Here is an 18,511-nt window from a genome sequence, read left to right as displayed (position 1 = left end):
ATATCTCTGGGTTGCATCTACCATCGCACAGGCAATTTTCCATTTGTCCCCGCTGATCTTCTGTTGTGTCTCTGTTTCCCCCCTTCTTCCAGGTCCATCAAGCATTTTACTCTGCTTATTTCCCTTCTCCGCCTGTTATAAGTGTGCTGGTCTCTGAAGGGTTGGGGGTGTCAACAGCCGTCCAGCCCGTGGTTTTCGTTGACTGGGCGCTTCCCCCAACACGAAAGTCTTCATCCGCTTGGCCCGTGTGCCCTCCTTCATCTGCCGTGGGTACTGTAGCTCTGTGTGCATTTTCCTCTCCACCACCCTTTGTTGTTGTTGTCTTAAATAGTCGTGTTTATATTTATCCGCACGTTTATTTTTTCCTCCGCTCTTCACTTCTTCCTGCTCACCCTCCCCCTCTGATCCGGGCTCACTTTCTTCACGAGGCCTCACATCTTCGGTCCGTGTGGGAAAGTCTCAGTCACCGTAGCTTCCCGTGCGCGCCCTCCTCTCCCCGGCTCCCGTTACACGTGCTGTGCTTCCCCGTGGCCCACAGGTTCCGTGTGACTTCTGTTTGCTGACTTTTCTGTTTCTTTTTTCTTTTTCTGCTTCCATCTGGGTATTTTGTATTGAGTTATTTTCCAGTTCACAGATCTTCTCATCTGCTCTAATTTCCTGTTAAACCAGTCCTATTTCTAGGATTTGACCCTTTTCATCGATTCTAGTTTTGTGGTGAAATTCTCCATCTTGTTACCTATATTTCTTGCACATACGAAGAGTAGTTAGTTGGAAGGCGGTGTCTGCCTGTTGTCTGTTATGGATCACCTACGCATCTGATCTAATGTCTTTTTGTCAGTTTACAGGTTGTTATCATTTGGTTCCGTTTTCTCATATTCCTGGCAATTTTTTATTGAATGCTGGACGCTGTGTGAAGACATTTGGAAGCTCTGAGCAGTGTAACTCCGAAGAGGGTCTGGGAACTGTTGGAGAGGCCGCATGAGGGGGAGTCGGGTTTTGTGTCGCAGTGCCCTGACCTCCAGGTGGGAGTGAGGCTGGGTGTTCCTGGGTTCCCTGCTCCTGGGCTGTGGCTGTTTCGTGCTTCAGCTGAAACTCTTCTCCTCCTTAACGGGCCCCGAAATCCAATGTTTGTCCAGTCCATACGTGAGACACCAAATTCTAGACTTAATTGTTTTTAGTTTGTTGGCAGTTGTTTTTTTGAATCTGGTCCTGCACACATGCTGCTTAGTGGTTGGCAGATCGAAGGAAGCTTGGGAAATTGCACCCAGAATGCCAGTTCCCAGGTCGGGCCCCTCGGATCTGCACGCTCCAGCCCTGGCACTACCTCCGCTCAGGCCCACGGCGCCGTTCTCTCTCCCCGGGCACCTGGCCCCGCGAGTCCAGGCAACTTGTCTTTTAATGCAGCTTTTAGAGTTGTTCTCGATGAGGGGGCTGGTCCGATATTGCTGCTGCTCCCTCCTGGCCACAGTGGGCGTCTCTGGGGTCTTTTACAAGTTAAATGCATTTATTTTTGTGTAGCTAATGTTTGCGCATTTTCTTAAAGAATATGAAATGATCACACAGTGGAAAGTCGTTCTCCCACGCGGTCCCTCCACCTTCGGCCCCCCGAGGCATTCACCACCGGCCTCACGGCCTGGGTGTCTCGTCCACATCCAGAGCATGCGCATGCGTGTTTTATGTCAACATACTCCCAGTGTGCACGCAGAGCCCAGCTGGTGTTTTCATAGCCGTTAGTGTCACTTGTTGTGGTGGCCGTGATCTGTAGCCCGTCCACGGGAGGGTAGGGAGGCTGCGGTGTCTCGAGGACAGCACTGGACGGGTCCAAGGAGTTGACAGAAGGACGGAGAGCAGAAAAGGGATGCTGTCAGACTGGCAATAGAACAGCTGGTGGGATCGCTGTGGGAGGGTTGGGAGACCAGTCGGGACTGCTGGGGTCCCCCAGGGCCAGTCTGGGGCTCAGGAAACAAAAGCAGCCGAGCCCTCTGGGTCTGGGAGGGCAGCGGCCAGGGGAGTGGGTGTGGCGGCTGCTGTGCCAGGTGTGATTGGAGCAGGCGCAGTCAGATGGGGAGATGCCCAGAGGGCGTTTCTGGTGCTCTGAGCCCTGACCTGGAACGGCCAGGGCACGGCTGGGGGCCGGATTGTCCTGTGGGCAAGTCCCCTGGGGGTGCGTCTAGGGTAGGCTCTCCCGCAGCCCTGCGTCTCCCCAGCAGTTGCGCCTGTACCTTCCTGAGCGTGAGGACCCGAGGGGCCCTCCCAGTCCCCTTCTGTCCTGCCTCCCAGGAGACCAGGGCAGGCCTCCCCACTCTTGGCCTAGTGTTTCTGTTTCCACCTTTATTCTTTCTTCCTGGCTTCGCTGCCAGACTTGTGTTATTTTGTACCTGACATACCGTATTCCACTGGATCTAAATGCATTTTGTCCCCGTGTTTCAGCATCCTTCGAATCGGGCGTGTCTTACAATCCATGGTGTGTCACGATTAAGTTGGCACATAAAAGACAGAATGATGACTGTGGAGACCCCCCAGCCTCTGGGGCCTCCCCCATCCCGCCCCTCCCACCTGGGCCCTAGCGCACCTGCAGGAGCCGCCACCTGCTCTGTTCCCAGGATGCTGGTACATTGTGTTGTGTTCGAATGGACGGAGGTCCTTCATGAGTGTGGCCCTTTTAAAACTGCCAGTCAGGTTGGCACTGAGCTGGCAGCTGCAGAGATGGGTGCCGTCTCCCACCTGTGGCATGTTTGTGCATGAGTGGAGGCCACCTGGGGCTGAGCAGAAGGGGCCCAGGAAGGGCTGGGCAGCCACCCTGGGCACAGGGGTTGTATGGCCTGAATATTCACAATACGAAACCATCACTGCCCAAGACAACCCCTTGCTGCCCCCGACAGTCGCCCACCCCCACCCCAACCCCTGGCAGCCACTGATCTGTTTTCTGTCCCCAAAGCATTTTTTTTCTTTTTTTTTTTTTGGTGAGGAAGATTGGCCCTGAGCTAACATCTGTTGCCAATCCTCCTCTTTTTGCTTGAGGAGGAGTATTGCTGAGCTAACATCTATGCCAGTCTTCTTCCATTTTGTATGTGGGACGCCTCCATAGTGTGGTTGACGAGTGGTGTAGGTCCGTGCCTGGGATCTGAACCTGAGAACCCTGGGCCACTGAAGTGGAGCACATGAACTTAACCACTATGCCACTGGGCTGGCCCCTCTGTCCCCATAGTTTTGTCTTTTGGAGAATGTCATACAAATGGACTCATCCAGGATGCAGCCTCTTGAGACTGGCTCCTTCATTCGGCAGAATGAATCTGACATTCATCCAAGTTGTGTGTCAATAAGTTGTCCCTTGTTACTGCCGAGTAGTGGTCTGTCATGTGGGTGGTTCACAGTTTGCTCACCTGTTGAGGGACATTTTTGGGGGCATTTGTGAACAGAGCTGATGTCAACATTCTGGTCTAGGGTTCTGTGTGGACGTAGTGTTCATCGCTCATTTCTCCCGGGAGGAATTCGTAGCAGTGGAATTGCTGGGTCGTGTGCTGAGGGTATAAGAGGCTGCTGAGCGGTTCTCTGGAGCGCCCATGCCATTTTCCGTCCTCACCAGCCGTGGACGAGAGTTCCAGTTGCTCTGCCTCCTCGCCAGCACTTGGTGTGTGCAGGGTTTGCCGGCTTAGCCGTTCCAATAAACGTGACGTGGTATCTCATCGTGGATTTAATTTGCGTTTTTCTAACGGCTAATGATGTTGAGCATCTTTTCATGTGCTAATTTGCCATCTGTATATTCTCTGGTGAAGTGTCTTTCCAGATCTTTTGCCCATTTTTAAAATTGGGTTGTTCGTTTTCTTACTGTTGAGTTTTGAGGGTGCTCTGTAGATTTTCAGTACAAGTCCCTGTCAGATGCGTGTTTGCAGACCTCTCTCCCATCTGCAGCTCGCTTGTCTGTGCATCCCTCGAAGACGGGAGTTTTCCATTTTGATGAAATCAGTTATCAATTAATCCTGTTATGGGTTCTGCTTTTGGGGTCACGTGTAAGCTTTTAGCTGAACCCAAGATCACAACGATTTTCTCCAAGTTTTAAGTTTTGTGTTTTATATTTAGGTCTACGATCCATTTTCGTTCATTTTTGTGTGAGGTGTGTGGTTTAGATCTAGGGTGTCTGGGTTTGGGTTCTGCCCATGTGTGGCTGGTGACTCGGCACCATTTCTTCCTCCTCTGTGTGGTGTGTGCCCCTTTGTCCCAGATCAACTGGAGTGTTTGTGTGGGTCCGTTCCGGGGCCGTGTCTCTGTCGCCAGTGCATGCAGGCTTGTTACTACAACTTAGAGACATCTTCAGTCAGTGTGATTTCAGCATTTTTCTTGCCATTTGTTTTTTTTTGTGTGTGTGTGTGTGTCTGTGTGTGTGTGTGTGTGTGTGTGAGGAAGATCAGTCCTGAGCTAACATCTGTTGCCAATCCTCCTCTTTTTGCTGAGAAGGATTGGCCCTGGGCTAACATCCGTGCCCATCCTCCTCCACTTTATATGGGACGCTGCCACAGCATGGCTTGACAAGCGGTGCGTCAATGCGCGCCTGGGATCCGAACCCGTGAACCCCGGGCTGCCGCAGCAGAGCACGTGCACCTAACCGATACGCCACCAGGCCAGCCCCTCCATTTGGTTTTAAGTTGTCTTTTTCTATATAATTAAGGACCAGGGTTTGTTTTCTTGTTCTGCCGTTTAACAAATGGCACACACTTTTGTGGCGTGGACATCACCTTCTCTGTCCCCCACCCCTCCCTGCCCAACCTCAGCAGGGCTCCGCTGTGGCTTGACCAGGGTGGCTCCATCGCCTGCCGGCAGCCCCTCACATTGGGGGGGCTCCCGAGGGCGGGGAGCGCTCGAGGTCTCACCTGGGTGATTCCCCAGGGAGACCGTACATCTGGGGCAGGCAACAGGGTTCGTGGTTTGGGGCCCCTGGCCATGTCCTGTGGGTTGGGGCCTTAGTGTGTTCTGCTGGGGGAGAGGATCCAGATTCTGAGTCAGTGAACCCGGGAGGGGGAGAAAAGTTCAGGGGCTGAGGCCAGCGCCACCCTCCCCCTTTCCCTCCAGACCCGCATCACCCGCTCCTCCTTCCCTTCATTCTTTTAAAAAAATTTCTTTATTGTGGTAGAATGTACATAATATAAGATTTACCTTTATAACCATGTTTAAGTGCATAGTTTGGTGGTGTTAGATACCATCCATCTCCAGAACTTTCCATCTTGCCAAACTGAAGCTCCGTCCCCATTAAACACTCACCCCCACCCCCTCCCCCAGCCCGACACCACCATCCACTTCCTGTCTCTGTGGGCTGACTCCTCTCGTCCCTCATATGAGTGGAATCCCACAGGATCTGTGGCTCTGTGTCTGGCTCATCTCACTCAGCATGGCGTCCTCCGGGTCCTGTTCCTTCTTCATTGGTTGGATTCGTGCTGGGCGACCCAGGCAGGGAGCAGCAGGGCCTTGAAGGCACAAGGGGCCCTTCTGGACCCCCATTCGGAGCCCCCGGACTGTCCACCGCTGGGTTTTCTTAGGCCAGTGTGACCTGAGGGAAACCTTGCCTGCCTTTGGTTGCTGCGGCCCCATGCCCAGATTAGCTCCTGTTCCGGATCTTTCCATCGTGACCTTTATGACCGTGACTCACCTCACCTACATGGAGGGCGATTACTCACCTCCTGAAACAACAGCTAATTGCTCTTGCACGTGCTTCTCCGCAAATTTCACGGAGCCTGCAATCCTGGAAACCACAGTTGCTGCGGGTTACAAGCGTGCTGTTGATGGTGAAGGTGGCAGCGCCGTCACGGCGGCCGGTCCTGGGGTGACAGGAGGCCGCTGCGTCCCTGGTGCTCAAGGGACCTAGGTGTGACCTGAGGGGTCTCTGCAGGTTGCACGCCCCTGCCCACAGCCCGCAAGGGGCCTCCCACCACCCTTTAGATCAGGCGCTGGAATGACCCATCCAGAGGGCCACCAGGGACATGCAGGCGGCCCCACTCTGTGCCCCTGTGCACAAGCTCTTCTGGGTTTCCAGAACCTAGTTGTACCTCGGCCCCCTCCTCTCCCCTGGAAGGAGGAGCCCCTGAAGCTCAGCTCCAGGCCGCGGTGGGTGACTTGGGGCCCAGGGAAGGGGTAGGGGTGCGTGAAGAAATTTGGGGCACCTTTCCAGATGAGCCACCACTCGGGTTAGGGTATTTTTAGCTGGCGCAGTATCCGGCACATGGCAAAGCAGAAATAGAAGAGGCTCCTCTGGTTGCTCTGGATCTGACAGTTTCTGGCTCTTGGGGAGCCGGGCTGGGGTGGGGGGTGCGGTGTGCAGAGAGCAAACAACTTCTGCTGTTTGGAGAAACATTGCGGGACGAGGAGTTGTGGATGGGGATGAGCACTCTTTATGTAAATGCCACGGCGCCAGCGTTGGCGCTCCCCGAGTCTGCGTGTGTAATCACAGCAGGCTGGGGGGCGGGGGCGGGTAATTATGTTTTAAAATATCATCCGGCTTGTTTTTCCTGTGCTCCCGAGCCCCTGGGTATTCCAGGTTTGGAAGATTCTCCTTACTCTCTGCTGATCTGGCCCTGCCCGGGTTCCCCAAACACGCCTGCTGGGAAATGCCCCCCGCAGTGGCCACCCCCTGACTTCTGCCTGGTCTGTGCTGCAGCCTCCACCGGGGGTCTGCCAACTTGGGAAAACTCCCTCCCTCACCCTGGAATTCGGCAGCAGCTGGACTGAAGGCACAGTGTGCTGGTCCTCGTCCTGTGCACACTGGTGGTGCCTCCTTGGGAAGGGACTGAGCACCGAGGGGACAGGGTGGAGGGGTGGACTGGGGGTCCTTGATGGGAATTTGGGTGACTCCAGAGCCCGTGATTCCAGACCTGGTTGGGGGGAGGTCCAGAGTAGCTGGGTGCTGCGACCCCCCACCCTGACCTCAGGACTGGGACCCACCGTCTTGCCTTTTCCCGAAGGACTCGCTTGTGTTTTTCGGATGCTGGTCCTCTAGGGACTGGACGGCCCCTCTCCCTCCCCCACGGGAGCTTGGTGCAAAGATAACTTGGGGTTACTTCATGCTCACACTACAGGTTCTGGGGGTCTGGGCGGGAGTGAGGGGATGTCCGCCCGGGACCCTTCTTTGCCCCCCTCCCTGCTGAAGTTCCTTTACAGCAGCCCCACCCCACGTGGCTTCCCCGACTCCTTCTCCCGGCCCATCCTGGTCTTCCTCAGGCTCAAGTGCCTCTGCTGACTTTTCCTGTGACCCCTGAGGGGTGTCACAGTGCAGAGGGGACAGGGGCGCTAGCCAGGCGGAGGAGTAGGTTCCAGCCCAGCCCTGCCCTCTGGGCATCCGAATCCTGAAGGTTCTATGAGCTGCCGCTCCCGCAGTGTCCACTAAGGCTACTGAGGGAAACTACTCTCCTTGGCCAGGAAGACCCAACCCTGAGTGGCCATCTGCGCAGCCCGAGGGCCTTTCCGACAGGCAGACCCTGCCCGTGTGACCGGGTGGGTGAGGGAGGGACGGGCCCTCGGGTCTTTACCTGCAGCTCAGCCAGGTGTGCAGGGGGAGCCCGCCCGGAGCAGCTGTGATTTCTCAATGATGACAGCTGGCTGGGAGCAGAGGGCCCTCCCAGGAGGTGACCTGGAATTGTCCAGGGGCACAGGGATCGGGGAGGCAGGGCCTCTGCCCTCTGTCTGGGCAGGGCAAAGAGTGCTAGACTGGTGGCCATGTGTGCCCTGAATGGGGAGGCTGGTAGGGGAGCCGGCTGCGCCCTGAAGCTCGGCTCTGCCTCTGCGCAGGCCTCATCCTGACCCTGGGATAGGCGGGGCGTGAGGCTTCAGGGGCAGGAGCTGTTGATGCACAGGCAGGAAGATGAGGAAGGGGCTGTGAGGGAATGAGGAGAGGGTGGTGGGGAAATGGGGGAGGAGGCAGGGCAGGACTTGGGGGCACCTGCTTGAGGGGTCTTGGGGTGCACAGCCTGGTGTGGCTGGGTGCTCTCCACCGTGGGAGCCTCCCCGTGGCATCGGCCCCCACCCCTGCTTGCCTGTCCCTGGACAGGGCACTCCCGACGGCAACGGGCAGGCCCACGGCTCCGCCTCAGCCTCCAGACACCTGGCTCAGCATGTGGGCATGGTGGGTGCCCAGCAAGTGCCCCACAGACTTGGGGCCTCGGTGAGCCCTGGAGGGGAACCCCATCCCGGCTGCAAGAGACCCGCCCGAGGGCCTGTGGCCAGGCCAGGCCAGGGTGGGTGGTTGGGAGGGCAGGGCGGTCGTCTGCTTGATGTCTGGCCTGCGGTGCAAGTTGGGGACATCAGAGGGGGCCTCACCTTCCCCCTCCACCCCCGTCCCCATCGTAGCTGCAGGTCTGGCATGCTCAGGGGTCCCTGACCGTCCCCTCAGCGGTGGTGTGTCAGGAACATTCCCAGACGGCCCGGAGGGCTGGAGCCAGCCCCCGGCGACGCTGCGTCTGCCTTCCCCGGCTCTGCTACTGCCTGGCTTCACTGCCGGCAAATATTTATGGAGCTGCCACTCGGCCGGGCGTACATGGTGCGGCCTCTGGGGAGGTGTCCACTCGTGGAGGGGTTGTGTCCCCCCACCTGCAGAGGTGGTGCCATGAGGAAGCAGGCTGGGGGGACAGTCTGGGGCCCTTTCTGCTCCCAGCCTCCACTCCATCGGCAGAGGGGGCCGCTCCCCCGGCCCCCCGCCAGCCTGCCCTCTTTCCTGCCCACCCCTCAGCCCTGAGCGACCTGTTCTAGGCCCGGGTGGGTGTCCCTTGTCTGCCTCCCTCCGCTCACTCCTTCACTCTGTCCTCCCTGCAGAGGGCAGGACCAGGTGGGTAGGGAGGACACGGAGGGTGGGCGCAGCGGGTCTGACCCTGGCCTGGCTGGGCAGGAAGGATGTCCTTCTCCATCCTTGCCCCGGGCTCCCAGAGGACGCCCCTAACCGCTGGGTTCTGTGCCCACAGTGCAAGAGAAGCCGGAACCAGTGCCGCTGGAGAGCCGCTCCTGCGTCCTCATCCGCCGCGACCTGGTGGCCCTGCCCGCCAGCCTCATCAGCCAGATCGGGTACCGCTGCCACCCCAAGCTGTACTCGGAGGGGGACCCGGGTGAGAAGCTGGAGCTGGTGGCAGGTGAGCCCCCCCCACCCCATCTATTGTATGCAGATGCCTGGCGTTCATTTTTTCTTTAGAGCTGTGAACAATGTACTCATCACCAATCAGTCAAAAAAAAGATAGAACATCTTAAATTTCCTCTAATTTCCTTTTAGAAGAATGTGTCATTAAGAGGAGTTATTCAATTGAATTAATTTAGCATTTTAATTGAATCCCCTGGGCTGGCCGCGCTCCTGATTGGCAGGGGCTGTGAGCATGATTGTGTTTTAATTTAAGTCGCAGATAAAACCAAGTCGGATATAGTTTACTAGTCTCCCTTAGCCCATCCCAGCTCCCAGAGTCTCCAGTTGCAGCGTCTTAGGGGTAATGACCAGAGGTTCCAAATGGCAGCTCACAGTCAGAAGTGGAATTTTTCTGTGAAAATAAACGGCATGATTGAGTCCCAAAGCCCATTAGGGCTGGGTGCCTTTGTCAGAAATACTGATCTTCTCGGTGTTGGGGTTCATTTGGCCTCACGGCTCCTTGTGGGTCTGATTTGTAAGGCTGTTCATCGGGAAGATGAAAAGTGACAGTGCCGTCAACCTGGCGGGTGGACCTCGAGCCATTTTCTGGGAACCTCTTCCTTGGTTCACCAAGGGAGTCCCAAACACGGGCTGGCCAGGGCCCTCGCCCCCCCCAGCGCTCCGAGTGATTTCTCTGTGAGCTGCTGGGTGCCCACCTCCTGTCTGGTACCCCCGACCACCATACCTTGGGCAGCATCTCGGGTTCTGCCCGAGCTGTCCCCTCTGTTGGGAACCCCTGCCGCAGAGGGCGGCTTCAGAACCAGGTGCAGACAGGTGGCGTCGCCTTTCAGCTGACAGGACAACAGCTGGGTGGTGGTGGCCGGTCTGGCCAGGGCGAGTGGGGTCGGGGCACTCCAGGCCATGCCCTGAGACCCTTGCCAGCCGTCGTTGTTCTGGGCAGCTCTGTTCAGGGAGGGTCACTGTTGGCCTGTGATGGATTGTGAGAGCCAGGCCCGGGCCCTGGGGGTGGGTTCCCGGTCCAAAGGGCTCACCAGATGGCCTCGGTCCCAGGGGAGACCTCAGAGGAAGGGCCGCGCCTTTCAGGGGCGGCCTGTTAGTGTTTGGGGTTGAGAGGGAGCGAGGGCTAAGCCGCCCTCCCTGGCCTGGCCCACAGCTGGACGTCAGGTTGCCGGGCCCCACAGGGCCCCAGCACCCCTTTACAGATCTCCCCACAATGAGGGGCTGTCCAGCCATGTGGCTCAGGGTGGCCTGCTCTGCTCTTGGGTTGAGACGGTGGTCTCCATCCAGCATGGGCCATGCACTTGTTTAACCAAAGCTGCCAGCAGGGAGGCCCCCAAGGCCGCCGAGCCAGGGGCCCCTCAGACAGGAGCCCTGCCCCCAGGAAAGGAGCCTGGCCCCGCCCTTGTCTATTTTCCGATGAGAAGGTACAGTGCACACTCTGTAGAAACAGATCTCGGAGCAAGGCCCAGATGAGCCGTGGAAGTTGCCGAGAGCCCTTGGGGCCCCGGGGTGTTGGCGTGTGCCCATCAGTGGCTTTCACACCGGTTTTTCTCCAAAGTCAGGGCACCGTCTGACTCTTGCGTAAGCTCCTTTTCCACAGGCAACCTTCAGTGTAAGGAGGCCTCCCCTGCTCCTGGCAGGTCTGATCCTGCTGCCGGCTCAGTCCTTGTTCACCCGGGCCTGGTGGAGCACCTGGGCCTTGCTTCTGGTGGGCTCGCTGGTCACACCTCTGCCCTGGGCTGGCTCTTACCCTGCAGTGCACCCAGAGGAGGTGCGTGTTGGCCAAGTGAAGCCCCAGCTGGACCTCCGTAATTCCAGCTCCCCATCCCTTGGTATTTGGGGACGGGACCGAGAGGCAAGAAGGAGTGTTTCCGAGACCGCGCCAGGGAATTCCCTTGAGGCTGGAAGGGTAGTTTGGGGACAGCCCTTTGAAGCATGTGACCGAGGCTGCCTCCTCCTGGTGATGGGGCCCCCTAGAGTGACAGTCCCCAGCGCTGCAGGGTCCCTGGCCTGGATGGGGGCCTCGGGGACGGCCGTGGCATGTCCCGGGTCCTGCTCTAAGTCAGGAAGGCCTTCCACTGCTCCCCGCCCTTTCTGGCCCCCCTCACCCCACCGTACGCCCGTTCTGGCCCTACAGCCCCCGGGAAGGTCATGGCCCTGGGTTTTGGGGGGCGAGGCGAAGGGCCACACTCTGTCATGTCTGGCGGCTGCAGGCTCCGGGGTCTACATCACACGCGGCCAGCTGATGAACTGCCACCTGTGCGCAGGCGTGAAGCACAAGGTCCTGCTCCGGCGGCTCCTCGCCACCTTCTTTGACAGGTACGTCCCTCAGCGGGCACGGAAGCTTCTAGAGTCTCCTTTAGCGGCGAGCCCTCTGGTCGTAAGGCCCCACACCTTCCTGACTTCGCACCACTGTGTCGGCCCGAGGACCTTCCAGGCTCCGGGAAGGAGCGAGTCCACCTGGACAGGAGCTGGGTCTGGGGAGGGCTTGTGGACCACCCCCCGTGGAATGAAGATGCGCACTTGCTCCACTCTGTGGGTGGGTCAGAGGAGCCCCTTCCCCTGGGGGGAGGCACCCCACCCAGGCCACCCAGGCTTTCCTTCCTCCGGCCGCTCAGAGGGCGGTGGGGCCTGCTGCCCACCACTGCACCCCGACTCCTGGGAAGTAAACACTGGTCCAAGGGTGAAGCCAGGTGACATCCCCACCCAGCGGGCTTTCGGCTCCTCCGTCCCGGTCTGTGGGCGGGGAGGGCCCACTCCCGAGGGTCACCTCCGGCCGGCAGCCTCACTCTGCCTCCTTCCCATCCCTCCGCCAGGAACACACTGGCCAACAGCTGTGGCACGGGCATCCGTTCGTCCACCAGTGACCCCAGCCGCAAGCCGCTGGACAGCCGAGTCCTGAACGCTGTGAAATGTAAGAGGGCCTGGGGTCTCCAGGGCGGGGGGCGCGGGGTGTCTCGAGGAGCTCCAGAACCTGCCCCTCCAGATCTCGGCCTGAGAAAGCCGGCTTCTCCCCCTGGCGCCAAGCTGGGCCCTCGGGGCCGAGGGGCAGAGAGAAAAGAGCAGCTCTCAGAAGCCAGGTCTCGAGGTGCTAACGTCCTTGGTAGGTTTCCAAGCATGATGAATTCAGCTGTGAAACTATTTTAATATGTGAAATAGATCTAATTTTCCTTTTTGAACAAAACCCCTTATTTACATTTTGAGGTTATTTTGAGCCTTTGCCATCTGCTCCACTGGCTTCTGCCTCCCGCTCCTGGGCGCGTGGGGGTGGAGCCCGGTCCATCTTCGTGGCAGACCACCACCCCCATCCTTGCACCCCCAGACTCGGAAGAAGCCGACTAGTGCCCAGCATGGGCCAGATTGCCCAAGAGCACGTCCTTGTGTAGCCATCAGCACACGGAACTCTCTCTTATTTCCTTTCTTAAGAAACATTTCTTGTGAGGCTGATTCTGTTTTAGAGCAAAGAGGGGCCTCTGCAGTGGGTAATTACAGTCCCAAAGCCTGGGGTGCTGGCAGGGGCTCTGGGAAGATGCTGGGAGGGAGGTGGCTGATGCTGCCCCGTAGCAGGGCTTGTGGTACCGAGGGCTCGCCCTGGGGGACCTGCCTCCAGGTTCCCTGCTGCTCGGAGAGCTGGGTCTTGTGGCTCCCGGTGGAGAAAGGAGAGGGTTTTTATTATTAATGATGGTGATGCTGATGCCCATTGCTGCTCACTTTCTTGGGGCTGGGGACGGGGCCGAGGACAGGTGTCGACTGGCTCCCTTCTCTCTCCTTGTCCAGCCTGTGAGGAGGAACCTTTGTCAGGCCTAGAGAGGCCCAAGCCTCACAGTGGGCAGCTGTCCAGGGCTGCTTGACCTCAGAGCCCTGGCCTGACACCCCTTCTGGCCAGGGTGGGGGTAGCTATCAGGCTTGTCTGACCAGGCCCTCAGATCCAGGGTGGGTGGGACAGAGGGGGAAAGTGAGGCCCAGAGATGCTAAGGGGCCTGCCCAAGACCACACAGCCAGCCAGTTCTCAGGGAGGAGGCCAAGTCCCTGGTCCTGTGCTCACACTGGAGCCACAGCCTGGCGCCCTTCGCGCTGGTGTCCCCCTGCCCTGAACGCTCCAGCCAGGGACTGTCCCAGAGGAGTGTGGCAGTGCCTCCACGCCCAAGTGGTGAGAGGGTGGCCGCTGGTCTTCAAGCTGAGGCCGGGAGAGGCCTGGGTGGCCGCCTGGTCTCCCGTGCCAGTGGGGAGCAGGACGGAGGCCGTCCCCACTGGCCTGGGAGTGGCTGCTCTGGCTCATAGCGCTCTGACCGCAGGCTCGTCCGGGGCGTCTGGGTTCTGTGGCCCCTCGGGAGGTGCAGGGTCAGCAGTGGTGGAATTCCCGGGGGGGCGGGGGCGGCCACCCTCACGCCCGCCTCCGCGCGCCCTGTCCTTGCAGTGTACTGTCAGAACTTCGCGCCCAGCTTCAAGGAGAGCGAGATGAACGTGATTGCCGCGGACATGTGCACCAACGCCCGCCGGGTCCGGAAGCGCTGGCTGCCCAAGATCAAGTCCATGCTGCCCGAGGGTGTGGAGATGTACCGCACGGTCATGGGCTCCTCGGCCGCCGGTGTGCCCCTCGACCCCGAGTTCCCGCCCGCCGCGGCGCAGGTGTTCGAGCAGCGCATCTACGCCGAGCGGCGCGGCGACGCCGCCACCATCGTGGCTCTGAGAACTGACGCCGTGAATGTCGACCTGGGCGCCGCCAACCCCGCCTTTGAGGCCAGTGAAGTGGCGGACGGGGCCGGCTCAGTCATCCAGGAGGTGGCTGCACCCGAGCCGCTGCCCGCCGATGGCCAGAGCCCCGGGCAGCCCTTCGAGCAGGGCAGCGCCAGCTCCAGCCGGCCCCCGACGCCGGCGGCGAGGAGACAGGAGGGCTCCTACACGGGGACCTTGTAGAGGATGGGGAGACGCGCGAGGGACCGGGTACTAAAGCTGCTTGCATGCGTTACTAATACGACAATGTGATCAAGCCACTTACCTACTGAACTGCTACTGTTGCCTGAAAAAAATGTGATTTTTATTCTGCTTGTATTTAAAGTTTATGAAGGAAACAAATGCATTTATTATACTGTAAACGGTTAGGCCCCTGCGACCCTGTGGCGAGAGAGGTCCCAGGGCTCCTTTTGATACTCTCGAGGTTAGCCCCCTGCCCCTTCTTGGGGGGGAGGGGGGGCAAGAGGCCCCGGTGCCCCCTCTGCCCACTTCCCCCCCTTCCTGTTCCCTCTGCCCCGGGGACAAAGCCAGAGGCCGGCAGAGTGGGGGCATGGGTCCCAGACACCCGTTCCTTACCCACAGGGACCCCGCCTGCCCCTGTGGGGCCACAGGCTAGGGCTGGGCCCCCAGGGGCCAAACTTCTCTTGTTTTTCCTTCTTCCTGAGACTCGGGGGTCAGACCTGCCGGGTCCACCATTGTGTGGGGTGTGGGTGTGTGTGGGGAGTGTGTGAGTGCATGTGAGTGTGTGCTGGGAACAGTGTGAGGGCCCAGCGAGGGGCCTTGCTGGTCACTGTGGCTGCAGAACTGTTCTTGGCTGTATCTGTTCTATCTCCACCCCGCACTCTCGGGGTCTGCCCACTGCCCACAGCTCCATGGCCCCTTGGGCCACTGGCTCTGAGCACCTGCTGGCTCTGCCTGGCGGCTGGCCATCTGTGGGGTGGGGCCGCCCCAGTGCAGCCCTCAGCCATGCTGGGATTCTGTCTATGTTTTTGTCTTAATTCAGATCTATTTCATATATGGTTTGGAAACTTTCAGACCCAAAAGAGCAAAAAATTAGGGAGGATGGGGTGTCACTCCCCCAACCCACTTGTGGCTTGGGCGTGAGTCATCTGTATACCAAGCCCCCCACCCCCACCAGGTCCCACTCACCTCCCATTGGGGGCGGGGGTCCCAGGGGAGTGCAGCAGGGTGTCTGACGGAGGAAGCAGAGGCCACACAGGAGGCAGGGGCCCAGGCTGGGGCTGGAGTGGGGTCCCCTCGGTGCGGGCTACCCCGTACTGTGCTCCAAGCCTTCGGGGTGCACCTCTGAGGCTGTGGGTGGCTGGGCAGTGGGTGCAGGCCTGAGCTAGGGCAGCTTGCGGGCGGGGCGGGGCGGGCACCCGGGAGCTGCAGCAGGTTCCGAGGCTCTGGAATGCACTGGAGGGGCGGGAAGGAAGGGCCCACAGGGTTGATGGTTTGTTTGAGGCTGAAATGCTCACTTTGAAGTTTCATTGCTTGTTCTTGTGGGGTGGGGCACAGGTTGTCCAAAGTACTCATGTGGCTGCTTGTCCAGGGGCCACCTTCCTCTCGAGTCCCAGGCAGCCCCACGCATGGCCAGGGACACTCCCTCACCCCTAGACGTGGAGGGGGCTCTTGCTGCTTCCCTTCGTCTCATCCCGGGTGCAGAGCAAGCCCCTCCACCTGTGGGTGCACACGGGACCGGACAGGTGTGGCTCAGCCCCGCCCATGCCCCACAGAGCTGAGCCTTCCCTGGCTGCAGGGCCTCCTGCAGGGTCCCCATGTGGGGCAACCTGGGCCAGGAGGCTTAGGCGCTTTCCCACTCAGGCTCCCCATTCCTGCTGACTGCCGCCCCTCCCTGTGCCCCGGAGACCTCAGGTGGGGTGGGGGCTCCTTCCCAGATTACACTCAGCCTCCTGGGCCTCCTCCAGGCAGGCCAGGCCTGTGCCTGCCCTCTAGAAAGATCTGATGGCTTCTGGGAAGGGGTGGGGGGACCCTAGGCGGGCCTGCAGGAGCTAATCTTGGCCTCTGTACCGGCCCCTCCCTGCCCCAGTGGGAGGGCCGAGCCCTGGGGTCGTGGGCCTGAAGGGCTGCAGCTCCTGCTGGGGCTCCAACCCACCACCTGGCCCGAGGCTCCTCTCTCTCCCCACTTCCTCCTCCCCGTCTCCGCCTAGGTGGGGTTGGAGCTTACACAGGCTGGGGCCCACAGCCCACTAGGGACCAGGACCAAGTCCTCCTGGAATTGGGAGGAGGCCACGGGGTGGGGGAGGTGCTGGTGGGGAGGCTGACCCCACCCATCTCCTCTGGAGTTTCCCTTCATCTACCACACCCCCAAATTTGCACTTTAATTTGACCATCCCTGGGGACCTTCGAGAGCCGGCTGCCCGTCCTGGGTTTCGACAGAAGGGCTGGCTCTCTCTCCCTCTGTCTCCTCCACTCCAAAGTGGGCGCGGCGCCCCCACCCTTGGCCAGGACCGGGGGTGCCGCTCGCCCTGTGGAGGAGGCGGTGGCTGCACAGCAAACGCCTGACCCCCGCTCAGGCTAGCACAATGTCCCGTGACCTCTGTCCCTTGATTGTTTATAATCGCCGTCTGTTTTGTTGTCCTGGGTAAGGAAGGCAAGAGCTGTAGGTGGAACTTTAATAATAATTCAATGTGAATGGGTTCTGAGCTCTGCCTGCACCCCGGGTGGGCTGGGCCGAGCGTTTTGCACTAATGTCCCGCGGTGGACGTGGTCGGGAGCGTTTGCAGACGGGCATGGCTGATGATTGTATCTGCCGGGGCGCTCCCTCCGCGTCCAGAATGTTCCGCGGGGCGGGTGGCGGCAGGCCTGGGCTCGGAGGGGCCTTCCAGAGTGCCTTAGCATCTTTTGATCATTTTTCCCAAGGAAAACCAATTAAGAAAACCGGACCCTCCCCCTCCTCTGTTTACAAAACGACTAATTCCTGTCCCATGTGCGTGATCCCGACTCACCCAGACCCCGTAGACCGAGAGACGAGCCACTCAGTATTTATGAGATGTCTGCACCTTTATTCCTAAGCTTGACTATTAGCAATACGCATATACTACATAGAGTCTATTAGAGAGCTAAGTTATAGCAGCGCCTTTTCCAGGAGGAGAGAAGGGACTGGACCACGTCGGAGCTGATGTGGCAGGTGGCTGGCTTGGCATCCGGCCGCCGCTCTGCCCTCTCCTGCCCTCCCTAGCGGGACGGGATGTGCCACAGGAGGCAGCTGGGACGGAGTGTGAAAGGTCCAGGAGAAGGGACCGGGAGATGTGACAGATACTGTGAGCTGGGGCGGCCCCGCCCGCCCGGCCGGCATGCCTCGGTACTTGAATTCTGTCTTGTGTTCTGCACTGTGTCTGGTGTCACCCAGAGTTCTCTGTGGTCGCTTCACTTTGCATCTGATTCGATTGTCTTACCTTGCCCCGAATGTGGACGCAGCTGTGGACGAGAGGCCGAGGGGAGAGACCTCCGGGGGCACAGCCTGCAGCCCCCGCCTGGCTGTCCTGGTGCTGGGTGACAGCGGGTGGGGGCTCCAGGAGCCTGGGTTTATCTCTCCTCCGTGAAAACTCGTTCTCCGGCGGCTGTGTTTAGAGCTGGGAGGCAGGCAGGGGTGGGGCCTGGGAGGGCAGGGAGGCCATGGAGCCTGACCGCTCCCCATATTCACCGCCGGCCCCAGACGCTTACTGCTTCAATTCCCCTCAGATGGGTTATTTTTATGGAAATACCTTGCTGCAAGTGGAAAAAGGCCTATGGCCCATTAACCAACTGAAAACTCAGAGAAAACCTCTGTCTGCCTCTGCAGCAGTAAATCCTATATAGTGAGGGTTCATAGCTGTCTTGAGCTGTAACTACTGTTTGAGAACGCGGCTGCTGCGCCCATCCGTCTTGTGTCAGCCAGCCGCTCCTAGGGTCTCACCCGCCGGAGGCACAAGATGTTTCAACACAGCAGAGGTTTTTGGGTTTTGTTTGTTTGTTTTGTTTCTTTGGAAAAAAAAAAAAAGGAAAATTATGCAGAATCTAACACATTCAGATTGGACAACCTGCTTGAATTCTGATCAATCGCTTCATTGTAGCGTTTTGCACATGATTGTAATTTTTATGTCAAAAGAAGCCAAACTTGCAATACTATTTTTAGCAGACAAAAAAAAAAACTGAGTATAAAATGTATAAATATTTTTGACTTGAACATTTGGATGGCACTGGGTGCAAACAGACCATTCATCCTTTGGACGGAATGTTTGGGGAAAAGAGACTTTTTAAAAGGAGACGGTTGTTGTAAAAGTCTGCTGAGCGGTTCGGTAGTACTGTAACTCACGACTGTTAAAAAATAAACAAATTGTTCCTGTGCTGTATAAAGGAGATTTGTCTCACATACCACTGAGTTCCATTTCAGCCACAGAAGATGCTCGCTTTTTTTTTTTTTTTTTTAAGAAGGAGGAAAGCTTTGTTCTTCCTGCCTCCTCACGCTCCTTCATGCTGCTACGTGGCAGAGTCAAGACTGTTGCTTTTCAGCCACGGCTGACACCGTATCAATAACTCCAACAACAGAAACATCCGCCAGCAACCGGGAAACCGAGGGCTTCTAGCGTGCTCAGAGCCGACTTATAAGGTGGAAATCCGTTATACACAAACAAAAGGATGTGATCGTTAATTGTAAAGCGCTTT

The 18,511-nt window shown here is 58.5% G+C and overlaps 1 protein-coding gene across 3 annotated transcripts in view; it reads left to right on the top strand.

Annotated features, from left to right (window-relative positions):
* The window catches only part of NACC2 (NACC family member 2), a 76,700-nt gene extending 58,497 nt beyond the window's left edge, over positions 1 to 18,203 (top strand). For all 3 annotated transcript variants that reach the window (XM_087418777.1, XM_087418778.1, XM_004423657.3), the window contains exons 3-6: positions 8,940 to 9,104; positions 11,323 to 11,428; positions 11,926 to 12,023; positions 13,527 to 18,203. In XM_087418777.1, the coding sequence (XP_087274903.1) occupies positions 8,940 to 9,104; positions 11,323 to 11,428; positions 11,926 to 12,023; positions 13,527 to 14,026 (869 nt within the window). In that variant the 3' untranslated portion in view covers positions 14,027 to 18,203. The remainder of the gene's footprint in view (positions 1 to 8,939; positions 9,105 to 11,322; positions 11,429 to 11,925; positions 12,024 to 13,526) is intronic.
* The last annotated feature ends 308 nt before the right edge of the window (positions 18,204 to 18,511 follow it).

This window comes from Ceratotherium simum, chromosome 29 (genome assembly GCF_057802395.1).
Source record: "Ceratotherium simum simum isolate JZ-2026a chromosome 29, ASM5780239v1, whole genome shotgun sequence".
Classification (NCBI taxonomy): domain Eukaryota; kingdom Metazoa; phylum Chordata; class Mammalia; order Perissodactyla; family Rhinocerotidae; genus Ceratotherium; species Ceratotherium simum.
The sequence above is the reverse complement of the archived record's forward strand: the minus strand, read 5'-3'. Positions and strand labels throughout refer to the sequence as shown.